The 13,611-nt window shown below is 30.1% G+C and overlaps 1 protein-coding gene across 1 annotated transcript; it reads left to right on the top strand.

Annotated features, from left to right (window-relative positions):
- The first annotated feature begins 11,640 nt into the window (after positions 1–11,640).
- On the top strand, positions 11,641–13,611 carry LOC114373639 (gibberellin 2-beta-dioxygenase 1-like). The gene is made up of 3 exons (XM_028331145.1): positions 11,641–12,213; positions 12,323–12,668; positions 13,101–13,611. The coding sequence occupies exons 1-3, from the start codon at positions 11,825–11,827 to the stop codon at positions 13,347–13,349; spliced, it is 984 nt and encodes a 327-aa protein (XP_028186946.1). The 5' UTR covers positions 11,641–11,824; the 3' UTR covers positions 13,350–13,611.

Raw genomic sequence — 13,611 nt, 5'->3', positions numbered from 1 at the left:
TATAGCTTTCTCGATAATCTTGCAGATTACATAACAAATTTAACGTATCATGTGTCATGTATTGAGTTTTCTTTAAAGGAAGACCTAAGCATGTTCAATCTAATGTTCCTTTATATATATATATATATATATATATATATATATATATATATATATATATATATTATAGATTCTATTATTACACATTATTTATTTATTTCTTACAATTTGAACAACCCTTATATTCAATTCAACCATTTTAAAAATTTCACTAAATGGGTTTCATTAATGATCTTAAATCCTTTCATGTTAGGATAAATTATCATTTTATTTTTCGATAGTATAAAATATTGCCGTATTAGTTTCTGAAAGTAAAAAAAAGTCAAAATGAATCTTACTTTAATCCCTAAACCTAACGGTTTAATATCACTTTAATCTTATAAAATATATTAATATTTTCACTTAAGTCATGACTTTTTGAAAACTAAAGTAAATGACAAATTATAATGTTAAAGACTTTTTTAAATATTATTACTTTCAGAGATTAACGTGAAAACACCTCATACTTTCAATAACCATTTTGGATATTCACCCAACATTTTTTTAGCATTAATTTTTTGCTATTTTTTAATATTATCGTGACATAATTGGGTCCATAAAGAAGAGGAAAAGTACTTGGTACCTGAGTAATGTTTGATAAGCGCAAGCTCCCATAAAGATTCTTATTAAACTTGGTCCTTAATGTGCAAACACGATTCAAACATCTCCATTGGAGCTGATCTTTTAATAATAATGTAAAACGTGACAAATTGTAAATGGTACATGAACACGTATATCCTTACCATGTATCTCATAACAGTGAACTTGATTTTTGTCATAGTGAGTGAGGTAATTTTTATATTTAGAAAGAAAAACGGTTAACAAAATCTCCACCTCACCAACATTTGAGCTTGGGAATATCTCAAAAAATTCATTAAGAAAAAGTACTGAAAATACTGTTGAGATTACAGCACATGGCAGTGATCAGAACATCTTGTGGGTTCATGTGTTAGGGACCATCCTTTGATCTTGAGTGGAATTCCAAAACCGTGGGCATTGGTAGCTAGGCACTAGGCCCAAATTAAACAAACCGCGTAAGAAGAGGGAGAGGGAGAGAGAGAATGAGGTGATTCCACGAAATAACTAATTACAGTGTTAATTAGGCCTATGCTTCTGTGCCTGAATATTGTAGCAAATATGGGACAAGTCGTACACATTGCAAACTTGTTCATCGGGACCATAGAAAATTCCTCTCCCTTCCTCAGAATAGGATTTGTGAAACAGAAACTTAAAAGGCCGTTGAATAAGGGTCAGCATCAAAGTTGAAACCAATAATGCAACCAACCAGCTAGTGGATGAGTTCTTACGTGCCCGAATAATTATTGAGATGGCGTACCATGCATCCGAAAAAGATTCTCATTTTCTATTATCATCTACATCATCCACTTTTTCTCAATTCCCATAATCACATCCCTATTTCCATTCTTATAAATTAGTGAGAACAGAAAGAATGATTAATTGCAAATAGCTCGAAAGATATATACTAGTACTACACCTCTATGACAATCCAGGGCCATTAAGTACTATAAATAGGATAATATGAATATTGCATAATTAAATCCAGCTTAGTGATGTGGCATTACACGATCTTCATTATGATTCCATTTATATAAGGAAGCTATAGGTCTATTAGTTTGTGGGCACCATCCCCTATTGCTAAATTAATTAGACATCCATAATATGTGACTCCCAATGTAAACACAAATACAATGTATTCACAAAAGTGATAGGGATTGGAGAGGAATGGAGTTAGCCGTGGGTTTTTGAATATAAATTCACTAGATACAGAAGAAAAGAATAATTCGATCTCCACTAAAGCATGTGAGCAAAGTCATGTATGATACTTAATTACCTGGAAAAAAAAGAAGAAAAGGCCATGAATCTTATCTTACACGTACGTATGAGTGTGTGTTAACGATGAAATGGACAGATACTATATATTTATAATTAACTTATCAAGATTTGCTATTAATTATAATTTTCTACTTGAAAGGTACCTACATACTATTTTTGATTTTGAGTGTTTGACAATGTCTCTCATAATTTAGTCAACAAGAGGAAACGTACGTCTACTATATTGACTAGAGACTTATTTTAGTTTAAATGGAATTTTCAAATGTAAACATAATATGCTCCTATCATAAAGTTATGAATTATGGTTAGTTTAAAGTCTCAAGCAACATAACGTTAGGGTTAAAAAACGTGAAAAGGCTGTTTACGTGAATTTATTATGTTGACGAAAATAAATCATATGTGTGATTAGGTTTGGTGTGTGATTGTGAAGGTGGCATTGTTTAGCCAACCTGGCATCCATATGACACAATAACTACTACTACTCATTCCCTTCCCCCGCAATAATAGAGAAAGAGTGTGACCGACATCCCAATCTACCAATCATAGGGTGCCACGTGGATTCACCTGCAGGCTAAGGCTCTGACCTTTCATATAGTTGAATGCTTATATTTCTATGCTTTTCGGTTTTAAGTATTCATACCTACTTTGCATGTGAAACTATTGAATATCCAACAATATTAGTACTTACAATTTTTATTTTTTTAATCTAAGTAACTTAATTTTATTTACTAGGCTTAGGATTTATATGATTCATCAAGTTAATTGATTTAACTGACTTAATTGAGTAAAATGTATAAGTTATCGTAAATTATTAGTATTTATTTTTTATTTTTATAGATAAAATTAAAAAAGTTTACATGATTTATAACTAGAATTAATTTCAGTTATCGTGATACATGTGTATTATTATAAAATTTATGGTTAAACATGTATTTTAATTATGTACTTAAGAATTCCATTGAATTTTAGAATAAAATTAACTGAATTGGTACAATAAACTATTTTTAACAAGAAAATCCTATTACATATTTGATAGGGAATTTTGATGGTGTCTCTTGTAGGATGGAACAACATTAATAAACGGATCTTGAGTTAGTTATTGGGCAATCATTGGTAGGTTATTTGTTAGTATCACAATAAATTTACGTTAAGGTATGTCACTTGCACTAGTCTTGAAATGAGACAACTTCTACCTCCTAAACTTTTAGTCACAAAAAACAGAGGTCCTCTTTCAACCATCACAAAGATGTATGCAGATTTTTTTCTTCTTGTCAACAAACAAAATTCGACCAGCTTAACTAACAAGAACATTATTATACCATTATTAATAGATTTCTGTTTTTTGCATGGATTAAACTGAATTTATAATTCAATATCAATGTAGAACGTACGTGTCTCTTATTTTCAAACTTCGCTTTCAGTCCATTAATTAGGTTCTAATCGATATAGATGGTCTAATTACCAATAATGCATAGCTGCAATGAAGTGCTCCCTTAATTATTTTAAAATTCCACAATTTGTCGCTTAATTTTTATTTCGTTCATAATTATTCTATACCGATAATATCCTAGGGAGTGATCACATGTCTCTCACGGCCTTGATATCAATGAATCTTTCAAATTAAGAAATCCCATACATAGGATATACGCATCCAGAATCCATTAATTCCTTCATTTTTGCGTCAAGTGTATTCCAAAAGATGTAAAAGCTACTCTTTGTATCTTCTACTGGTTTCGCGTCAAATGGTAATAGCCGTGTTACCAAACACGCCGGAAATCAAAAGTCACCTTAATGACTCAAACACTCAAATTAGTAAAAGATAAAATTAAGAAGTTGGAATAGATGGATTCAAATGCTTCTCATTAAAAAAAAAAACTAAAAAATTAACAATTAATCTTTATCTTTCAAAAAAAGTTGGAATAGAGGGTAGGGATAGAAAGATAATATACCTTTTTTTCCTGTTTCAGATGATATTTAATTTACAGATCTTTCTACTAATCTTGAAAAAGAAAAGATAAGAGTCGCATGAAGAAGGGGAATTGCCCCCTAGGGAAAAAGATAAGATAGGTTCAAATGTTGGGGATCTCTCAAGATTCTAATAAATTTCCTTAACTAGGTTAACTTATGTTGTGTAATTCTTAATTATTGGGTCGAATAATTAGACCTAAGTTGGGTCAGACGACAATCTATCTATTATAAGACTAATTATTGTAATCATTGACTATGTTTTTATTTTTATTTTGCTATTAATTCATATTCCTAACCCTACTCTATATTTTAGCATGTTGGACGTAACAAAAGTGAAGATGATCATTCAATTCTCTCATATGCAGCATATAATTAATTTGATTTGAGGGTGTGGCTACATGGTGTCCGTGCAAGACCTTTCTTCTACAATCATCGCGAGATGTCAGTGTTGTCACTTTCCACTCTGCTCATCATGGCTTCTAGTATTGAAGTTTTATGGAGCCCTTTGAAACTCTTGTGGCATTAAAACTTTATCCTATTTCTACAGTTTGGTGTTATTTATATTTTGCTTTTATATATTAATATCAATCATATATGGACTTGGCTGTTTCATGGATGACTTTTCAATGATCATGAATTGAACTATTATTGAAATCATGATTTTTTTTTGCAACTTGTAATAGATGTCCGAATATTTTTTTTTTAAAATAAGAAGACATAATTATTACAATTAATATATATGTAATGATCAGTCTTGTTTAAATAAGAAATTGATTTGTTCAATGAACAAATGAAATGAAAATGTCAATTAGTACTTTCACAAAGATAAAAAGAAGAAGAACATTAGAAAAAGAAATCAGTTAAATGAATTATAATGGATAATATTAAAGACTTAGAAGTATAACTTCGTGCTTTTGTAATCGCTATTTTCATGATTCTTTTCAGCCAAAATTGACACCCGCCCGTAACATTTTAGTATATGAAAAATATGCAAAACCCATCTCATAATTCCAATTTTTTAATATGCCCGTCCCTCTCAATATCAACCTCAAGCTTCTTTCATGGCTGGTGAGTGCCCCCACCAATGGATTTAACCCAATATACATTGCTGACTGTCTTTGTCAATTATGACCAAAATTTCTGTATTTTTCATAATTTTATATATTTTCAAATAATATCTATTCGTACACGAAACAAATGAAAAAGAAAATGAAAGTCCACGTACAGTGATTAATTAGTGCAAATTACGTTTAAGTATGACTTTGCTTAAAAGAGTTAGATAATTTACAAACGTACAATGCAAAAATTTCATCCGTTTAAGTAATGATGTTAACTAGCTAGTACTAGAAAGGTAAGTGTTTATAAGAGTGATATATTCTTAAAAGCTAAAATATACTCTTAAAAGGTAAGTGTTTATAAGATTGATATATTCAGATTAAAAGCTATAAAATAGAATTAATTAGAAAGCGATTGGCAGAAAGAATCAAGAAAAATTAATTACAATTAAACTAAAATATGACTTATATACAAAAGAGAAAAATATGACTAACTTCTTAACATAACCTTAATAATTCGTTGTACGTAACACAATTATAGAATTAATTAATTTTAAAATGCCTAAGGTTTTGGAAATGTGGGAACCGATACTTTTCTCCCGTCACTATGAAAATGATGCTAAACAAACAGGTTGTATCGTGGAGTAATATACGTCATTATGAAGAAAGAATTTACAAGATCAAATTGAATGATTTAGAAAGAAGAACCTGGACTAACATTTGCATATAAAGATTCTTTTAATTGGTAAATAATAAATTTATCTTAAAAAATATCAGTTCAATTTTTTTGAAAAATTTAATGATAAATAATTTATAAGTAGGTTTATAAGTATTCATAAGAATTTTGATGTTTATTTTAATGTTGATAAATCTTTTCTGATCTAACTTACCTAAAATTTTAGTTAAAAAAAACTAATAACATTGAATATATAATAATAAAAAAATGGTCTCCCCCTGTGGCAAAATAGAGGAGTTGACAGATGGAGAATGGAGAATGTCTTGTAGATCTTGGAAAAACAAGTCAAGGCAGAATAGGATTGCATCAGAGAATAATAATAAAAAAAAAATAGCAAATTGAATTGGGAATGGTCCCTCACTCATCCCAAGCAGGACCCCACAACAAAGAAAGATCTTTCATATATTTAGCTACGTCCGTCTACTGCGGGTGACTGCTACCTCTCTTCTTCTTTTCTTATTCAATCCTTTTCCCTTTTTCATGCTCTTAATATACCTTTCACTTTCTTAATTTCTAAATTCAACCCAATGATGCTTATTTATTACAACAATTATTAGAAAATTGTTACAAAACCATAAATTTTGTCAAACTTTTTTGTTTATTTAGAATGACGTGATAGATAAGTTAACGATTTAGAATGATTCGTTCTATTTTGGTATTTATTCTGTATCTCGTAATCACTGTCATTTTAAGGTTTTGGTTATCTTCTTCTGATAGACATTATTCATTTTATTATTCTTGTTTCTCTTCATCGTCAAAGTCATTTTATATTTTATAAAAAAAGAATTCATTTTTTTTATCTTTTATTTTTTTCATCAAATAATTCTATACCAGATACTCGAATACTCAAAACATCCCTCAAAATAACACTTTAAAAAATATCAAGGCATCCATAAGTAAAAACTGCCGAATACCCCAAAAAGCCCCAAAATCAACAATCACTGCAAAGAGTAGCGTTGGGACAAAATCCTTAGCCGAATAGCCGTGTACTCATACACTTCAAAAGTTCACCCAATGAGAAATCCTCATTATTCAGTTAAGCCAACTACTCAACTACTACTGGGAAAAGATTCCATAATCTCGTCTCAAGTATTCAACTAAACCAAATACCCGATTATTCATAAGAAAATCCCATCACATGATCCTAATAAACATCCTAATAGTGGTTACCTCACCGAAATAGTTTCCTAATAATGATTACGAACACATTATCTAAAAAGGCAATGAGGCATAAGGGATGATGAATCTAAAATTCATTAAGATATATATAAATAGTTACCAGAATATTAAAGTAAGGTCATTATTCATATTCATTTAATATTTTTATTTATTATTCTCGATCAAGACCTTACTTAAGTGTTAAAGTGTGTAACGTCTCGCATTGTCAATTTCTTGATTAGTCACACACTACGACATTTAACATAATAACACTTTATTCAACATTTTTGTTGGTCGATCAGAATCTTTCACCGATCAAAAACTCTTCGTAAGTAGTCCCTTCTAAGACCTCGACAATCATTCATGACTGCTTTTAAGATTAATGACTATCCTCACAAACCAACACAAGACTTTTCAGCATGTTTTATTCTCCTTCATACTCTTTCCCGAGAAACTTCTCAAAAAGTCACTCATCTCATAACTACTCAAAGTCAAACACGCATAACTATGTAGTTCTTATGTGATGAACTACTGAAAAGTATATGCATCTTGTTAGTATAGGTAGTACTAATTAATTCCTTCAAGTCATCATCAACTATACAATATTATAACTACACAGTCTCTGGATCTCTCTCTTTCTAGTGTAATTCATCGGAATGTTACAAAGTATCTTTTGCAGGTACACCACCCATTGACTTGTTGAAATTGCAAAGAAGGAAGACACCTAGAGTAGAAGATGTAAGGAGCAAAGTTACTTGTCTACCTTCTATGTAATAATTTTTTATTCTAAGATAATATGTTTTAATTAATGAAAAAATGTTGTTTCTAAGAGCATCTACAATACATATTTGCATAGATGATTGTGTTATCTTAATTTTGTAAGCCTTATAATTCCACCTAAATTTAAACACCTACACAAAAATTCACTTCAATGTTAAAATTAATAATGTGGATGTTTAATTTAATTTTATAAGTTATTTTTTGTATAAATATTTTAAGCAATGATACTTATATAAGCAACTTTATATCATCCATTACAATAAAAAAAAGAGTTAAACAACATTATTTAAAATTAAACAACTCATATAAAGATTTTCATTACAAATATTTTTACTATTTGATCAGTTGGGAAGAGCTATAAAGATTAAGTGAAACAAATATTAATTAATTTTAACTTATTTGATGTTTTTTTTTCAAATTTATCCTTTGTACTTGTTTGCACAGAACACAATGTCTACACCCAAGAATAGTAAACGACAATATCATTGAGAGAAGACGAGAGAACAGGAGGAATGCATCGCTGAAGATGGGATGAGAGTGATGGAGCTCATACCAGAGCGCCCTTCGTCCAAGACTTGGAGTGGTCTACGACGGGGCTGGTCAAATTTCTTAAGATCAATGGATATATCAGCTTCGCATATTCGTGCCTTTTTCCATTCTGAACTTCATTTTTCTTGTTACATATCTTAAATTAAATGTGTGTTTTGGATGAAGATTTAGCAACTGGAATTGTGAATTGTAAGACTGAACTTCACAACATGGACGTTATTGAAGAGATGTTGACTCTTTTGTGCAGTTCAAAGTTCAAACTTAGTGTGATGATTAAAACCAGCGGTGAAGTGTTGTTTTCCAGAATCAATTTCAAAAATCTCTCACTTCTTTCATCATTGGACCTAAGAATTCAAGTTGTACTTACACTCAAGTATACTCTTATATGTATAAATAACACTAAAATATGGTCACACGAAGGGAGCAGTAAGAAGGGAAAAATATAGTAAGCCAACATTTTATCGCTGCAATATATGAAGATGAGATAAATGAGAAAGAAGGGAAGAGAGAAGAAAACGAAAAGTTGAGAAAGATATTCCTAAGAAAGAGAGAAAGAAAAGAAAGTAAATGACATTCAGAATGAGAATTTCATACGGATGAGAGAAAGAGCAGAGAAAATAAATTTAGGGGTAAGTATGGAAAAGAAAATAACTTTAAAAAGTTAAAATCAAATAATATTTTATATTCAAAGAGTTGACGATGAAGGAAGTGGTTCGATAACTTCCTTTATCGGCTGTAATGTTTCGCAGGCTCTAGCATTTCTCGGTAGGCAATCATGTTTTAAACTTAAAAAGATTTTTTAGATAATTTTTTCAATATATTAGTTTTTTTTATACATGAAATTGAAAGAAAAACACCGAAAAAAAGTTGCAAAATAGCTTAACTAAGCAAAATTAAATTATTCAAAAAAACTTACCTTGATTTTATAAGATCTTTCTTGGTTGATATTATTATTGTATAGAATGGCTTCTATGTTTGTTTATTGTTCACAACAATAAAATTCAAGAGGATTTTTAATTTAATGATTTAGGTGCCTTTAATATTATTTTCAGTTAAAAAATATTTTCATTTTAATAATTAATATTGACTTTTAATATCAATCGCTATTACATGAGTTACTTTTTTGTACTACATTATTATATGAGTTACTTAATAAAACTTTAATTACAACTAAATAAAAATATAAAAAATATCTAAAGTATTATAAACACGTTTTTTCTTAACTTTATTGACACGTTTTTTCTCTCATTCATTTTTTATGAATCTATAATATTTTTCAAATCATAACGGTAAACTAATTTTTCAAAATAAAAAAAAATTAAAAAGATTCAAAGTTATCAACCATGATGTCCCCATGGAAGCTATATCCCAATTGGAATATGAAGCCTTCAAGTTCTTCTCTATGCCAGTCAATGAGAAGGAAAAAGTAGGGTCTCTCAATCTGTTTGGGTATAGTAGAAATCAAATTGGACACAATGGAGATTTTGGTAGGGTTGAGTACCTTCTTCTCAACACCAATCAAGAACACTTATCTTTTTATGGCAAAAACCCTAAGAAATTTAGGTACCATTTCAAAACATAACTAATATGGACCAACTTTGTTAACTCATTCCAAATTGTATCAGGTATTAAAATACTTGAAAATTCGAGTGTCAAATGTATAAGAATTTTATTTGTACTTGGATTAATTCAAACTCAATTTATAAGCAAGAGATAAGAAATTTAAGATAGAAGATAAAAATAGGTAGGAGATAAGATAAAGATTTGAAAGAAAAGATAAGAGATTTAAAGATAAAAAAATAGAAGATAGAAAAGATAAAAAATTTAAAGATAAGAAAAGTAAAAGATAAAAGTGATGATAAAAAGATAATTTAGTTCAGAATGCAAATATGTTGGAGTTTAGCTTGTCAAAATTACTTGTGATGCAATGTTAATGCATCTACTAATATACTCTATTTTTGGTTTTTCGCATGAAAAACCTAATTTATCTATTTTTTTCCCAAATTTCTTTGTAAAGATAAACATAATAAATTACATTAAGATTGGAGATGCATGAAATAAGCTAAACAAATATCAATCTATTTCTAGCAATGATTTCATTTAGATATATTTTTTCAGTTCTTTAGAAAATAACCATTTTCAATATAATTTGGGGAATAAAATGTGTAATTTTTAATATTTAATAATTTATTACCTAATAGTTATATATGTTAAGAATTTGATTATTTTTTTACCCTTTTATATTCTTTTTGAGTAAATAGTCTACACATTAATAATATAAAAAAGTTTGATATTATTATTCTATCATAAACTATTATATAATAAGTTTGTTATTTTTTTTACATTAATTACTTTAAAGTTTATATTAACAGTGACCTGACACTAAAATCACTTCCACTTTCTCTTTATATTGTTATTATGTTTTTGTGGTAATCGAATTACATTTTTGAGATTGACACAGAAGCAATACTCTGAAATTGTCATATCTCTTTTAATGCCAATCCCTGCTTTAACTTGGGAAATACCATGATAAGTGATGCATAAGAAAATATGGCCATTTTTAGTTGATCTGGTCAAGTGTCAACTACATATCACAGAGGGTCCAATACATAAATGTATACTACATAACATTGCTGGCAGAAGATATACATCAATGTTTATAATAAATGAGCATTTGTGAATCAATTATTTTTCATCATTGGCAGGGTACCCAAACCGTCTCACCTAACAAATAAATAAGTATGCTAGACACGTTTGCAACACTAGATGTGGTAGCTTCTAGCTCAAATCCATCCCTTATTCTTTCTCCACGTTGGCCCATTGGCATTCACATCTTGAAGATTCTTTGACCAATGTCCAATTTCAGCACATGAGTAAAACGGTGCTACTCATTCACAAGATAGGGACTGCTCAAACTCCGTGTCTCACTTGGAAAAAAAACGCGTGTTATGAATAGAGTGCTGTGTCAGAATATACTATTGCTTTTAATTTTACCGCAATGATCCTGGAAAAATCGGTGTAGCTCACTTTACCTGACTGATTTTGTGATCGAATATCTATCCACAAAATATATTTTTGGAAGAATAAAATGCTTTAAATGTAACTAAGTTTTACAGATAATTGGTCTTATAATTTGTCCAAATGATCCAAGCTTATAGAAGATATTTGGCTTCATTAATAAATTTAAAGTCCTAATTATGCTGATTAAAAACACCCTTTAATCTTTCTTCCTCCCTCACCGTTTCCTTAACTTGATGCCTCCATTACTTCCTTTCTCTTCCGTCGACGAAGACCAGTACCAACCATATTTTTAATAATGGTAGCATGTCGGATGAGTATAAAATATATATAATATCACATGATGTCTCTAATTTAAAAATTAGACATTGAATCATTATACTTTCCTCTCTCTTTCTTTTTCAATGCCCCACCAATTTTTTGCTATAAATACCCAAGAAATCATCCGTTTTTCTCACAGACTTCCTTTGCTCAAAGCCAAACCAAATTTTCTCTCTTTCACTTATTTATTGACTCCCCAAAAGCTTTTCAAATATCTCTGTTCCTCTCTCACGTACCTTCTCCCTATCTTTCACTCCACTTCTTAACACCACAAAACAGAATAACGGCCGAGCAAACAACAAGAAAAATGGTGTTGTTGTCCAAAGCAACAACAGAACAATACTCCTACATTAAGAACTGCATGCCAACCAAATTTTCCTCAACAATTCCCATAGTGGACCTCTCCAAACCTGATGCAAAGACCCTTATAGTGAAGGCTTGTGAGGAGTTTGGATTCTTCAAAGTCATCAATCATGGTGTCTCCATGGAAGCTATATCCGAATTGGAATATGAAGCCTTCAAATTCTTCTCTATGTCACTCAATGAAAAGGAAAAAGTAGGACCTCCCAATCCATTTGGGTATGGTAGCAAGAAAATTGGACACAATGGGGACGTTGGTTGGATTGAGTACCTTCTTCTCAACACCAATCAAGAACACAACTTCTCTGTTTATGGCAAAAACCCTGAGAAATTCAGGTATCATACCAAAAAATAACTAACATGAACCAACTTATACATATATAAATAAATTAGCAAAGTTATGGTAAAAAAAAAATGATTAATTTTTTCTCTTGTTATATTGCAGGTGTCTGTTGAACAGTTACATGTCTTCTGTGAGGAAGATGGCATGTGAGATTCTTGAGTTGATGGCAGAAGGGTTGAAGATTCAGCAAAAGGATGTGTTTAGCAAGCTTCTAATGGATAAACAAAGTGACTCTATTTTCAGGGTGAATCATTACCCTGCTTGTCCTGAAATGACTCTGAATGATCAGAACTTGATTGGGTTTGGAGAACACACAGACCCACAAATCATCTCTCTGTTAAGATCCAACAACACTTCAGGCCTTCAGATTTATCTTAGAGATGGAAATTGGATTTCAGTCCCACCAGATGACAAATCCTTTTTTATTAACGTTGGTGATTCTCTTCAGGTACAACATAAAGCATGCTATTGATGCATACTAAAAAGTTAAATGAGAAAATTCTCATTTTTCTTTCTCCTTATGACTTTCATATTTCTATGGATAAGTATAAATAAATAAATATACAAACTCCTCTTTTAAGTGCCTTTTGGAAAATGTGTGCTAAAATTTTGGTTAAGTTGTTAATTATTGCATTTTCATTCGGTCATTTAACTCCCTCCCCTTTATTATGAAAAAAATTCAAAAGGAAAATTGAAAAGAAGAAGCAAAAAGTTTTCTTTCCCAAGTTATGTCAGTGTGGAATAATATTTTATTCAAAAGGGATTTGTCATATGATTTTAATATATTCATTTATCAATGTGTTGTAGTCTAGTACTCTAATGTGTTCATTGCATTTTTTTTTCTTTTTTGCCCTTATTTTTGTTCGGTGCATCAACATAGGTTATGACAAATGGAAGGTTCCGAAGTGTGAGACACAGAGTGTTGGCAAATGGGTTCAAGTCCAGGCTTTCAATGATTTACTTTGGAGGTCCACCTTTGAGTGAGAAAATAGCACCATTATCCTCTCTCATGAAAGGAAAAGAAAGTCTATATAAAGAGTTTACCTGGTTTGAGTACAAAAAATCAATCTACGGTTCAAGATTATCTAAAAATAGACTTGAACATTTTGAAAGAATTGCAGCTTCGTAATATATATTCTAGAGAATTGTTTGAGACACTTGTCAATACAAAATGGGAGATTACAATATGTAGTTTGTATACTATAAATGCTTTTTTTTTTTTTTTTTTTACTTTTAAGGTTATTTATCAATCAGAAGGCTTCATAGACATGATAACATATGTATCCATTTTGTTTAAATGCTAGTGAATGACATCTAATGTTGTTATCAAGGGACATTTGTTAATGGTCAAAAACTTGACACAAATTGCAGTAAAGCATTATAAGAATAAA

This window comes from Glycine soja, chromosome 11 (genome assembly GCF_004193775.1).
Source record: "Glycine soja cultivar W05 chromosome 11, ASM419377v2, whole genome shotgun sequence".
NCBI lineage: Eukaryota > Viridiplantae > Streptophyta > Magnoliopsida > Fabales > Fabaceae > Glycine > Glycine soja.
This window is presented reverse-complemented; position numbering and strand designations above follow the sequence as displayed.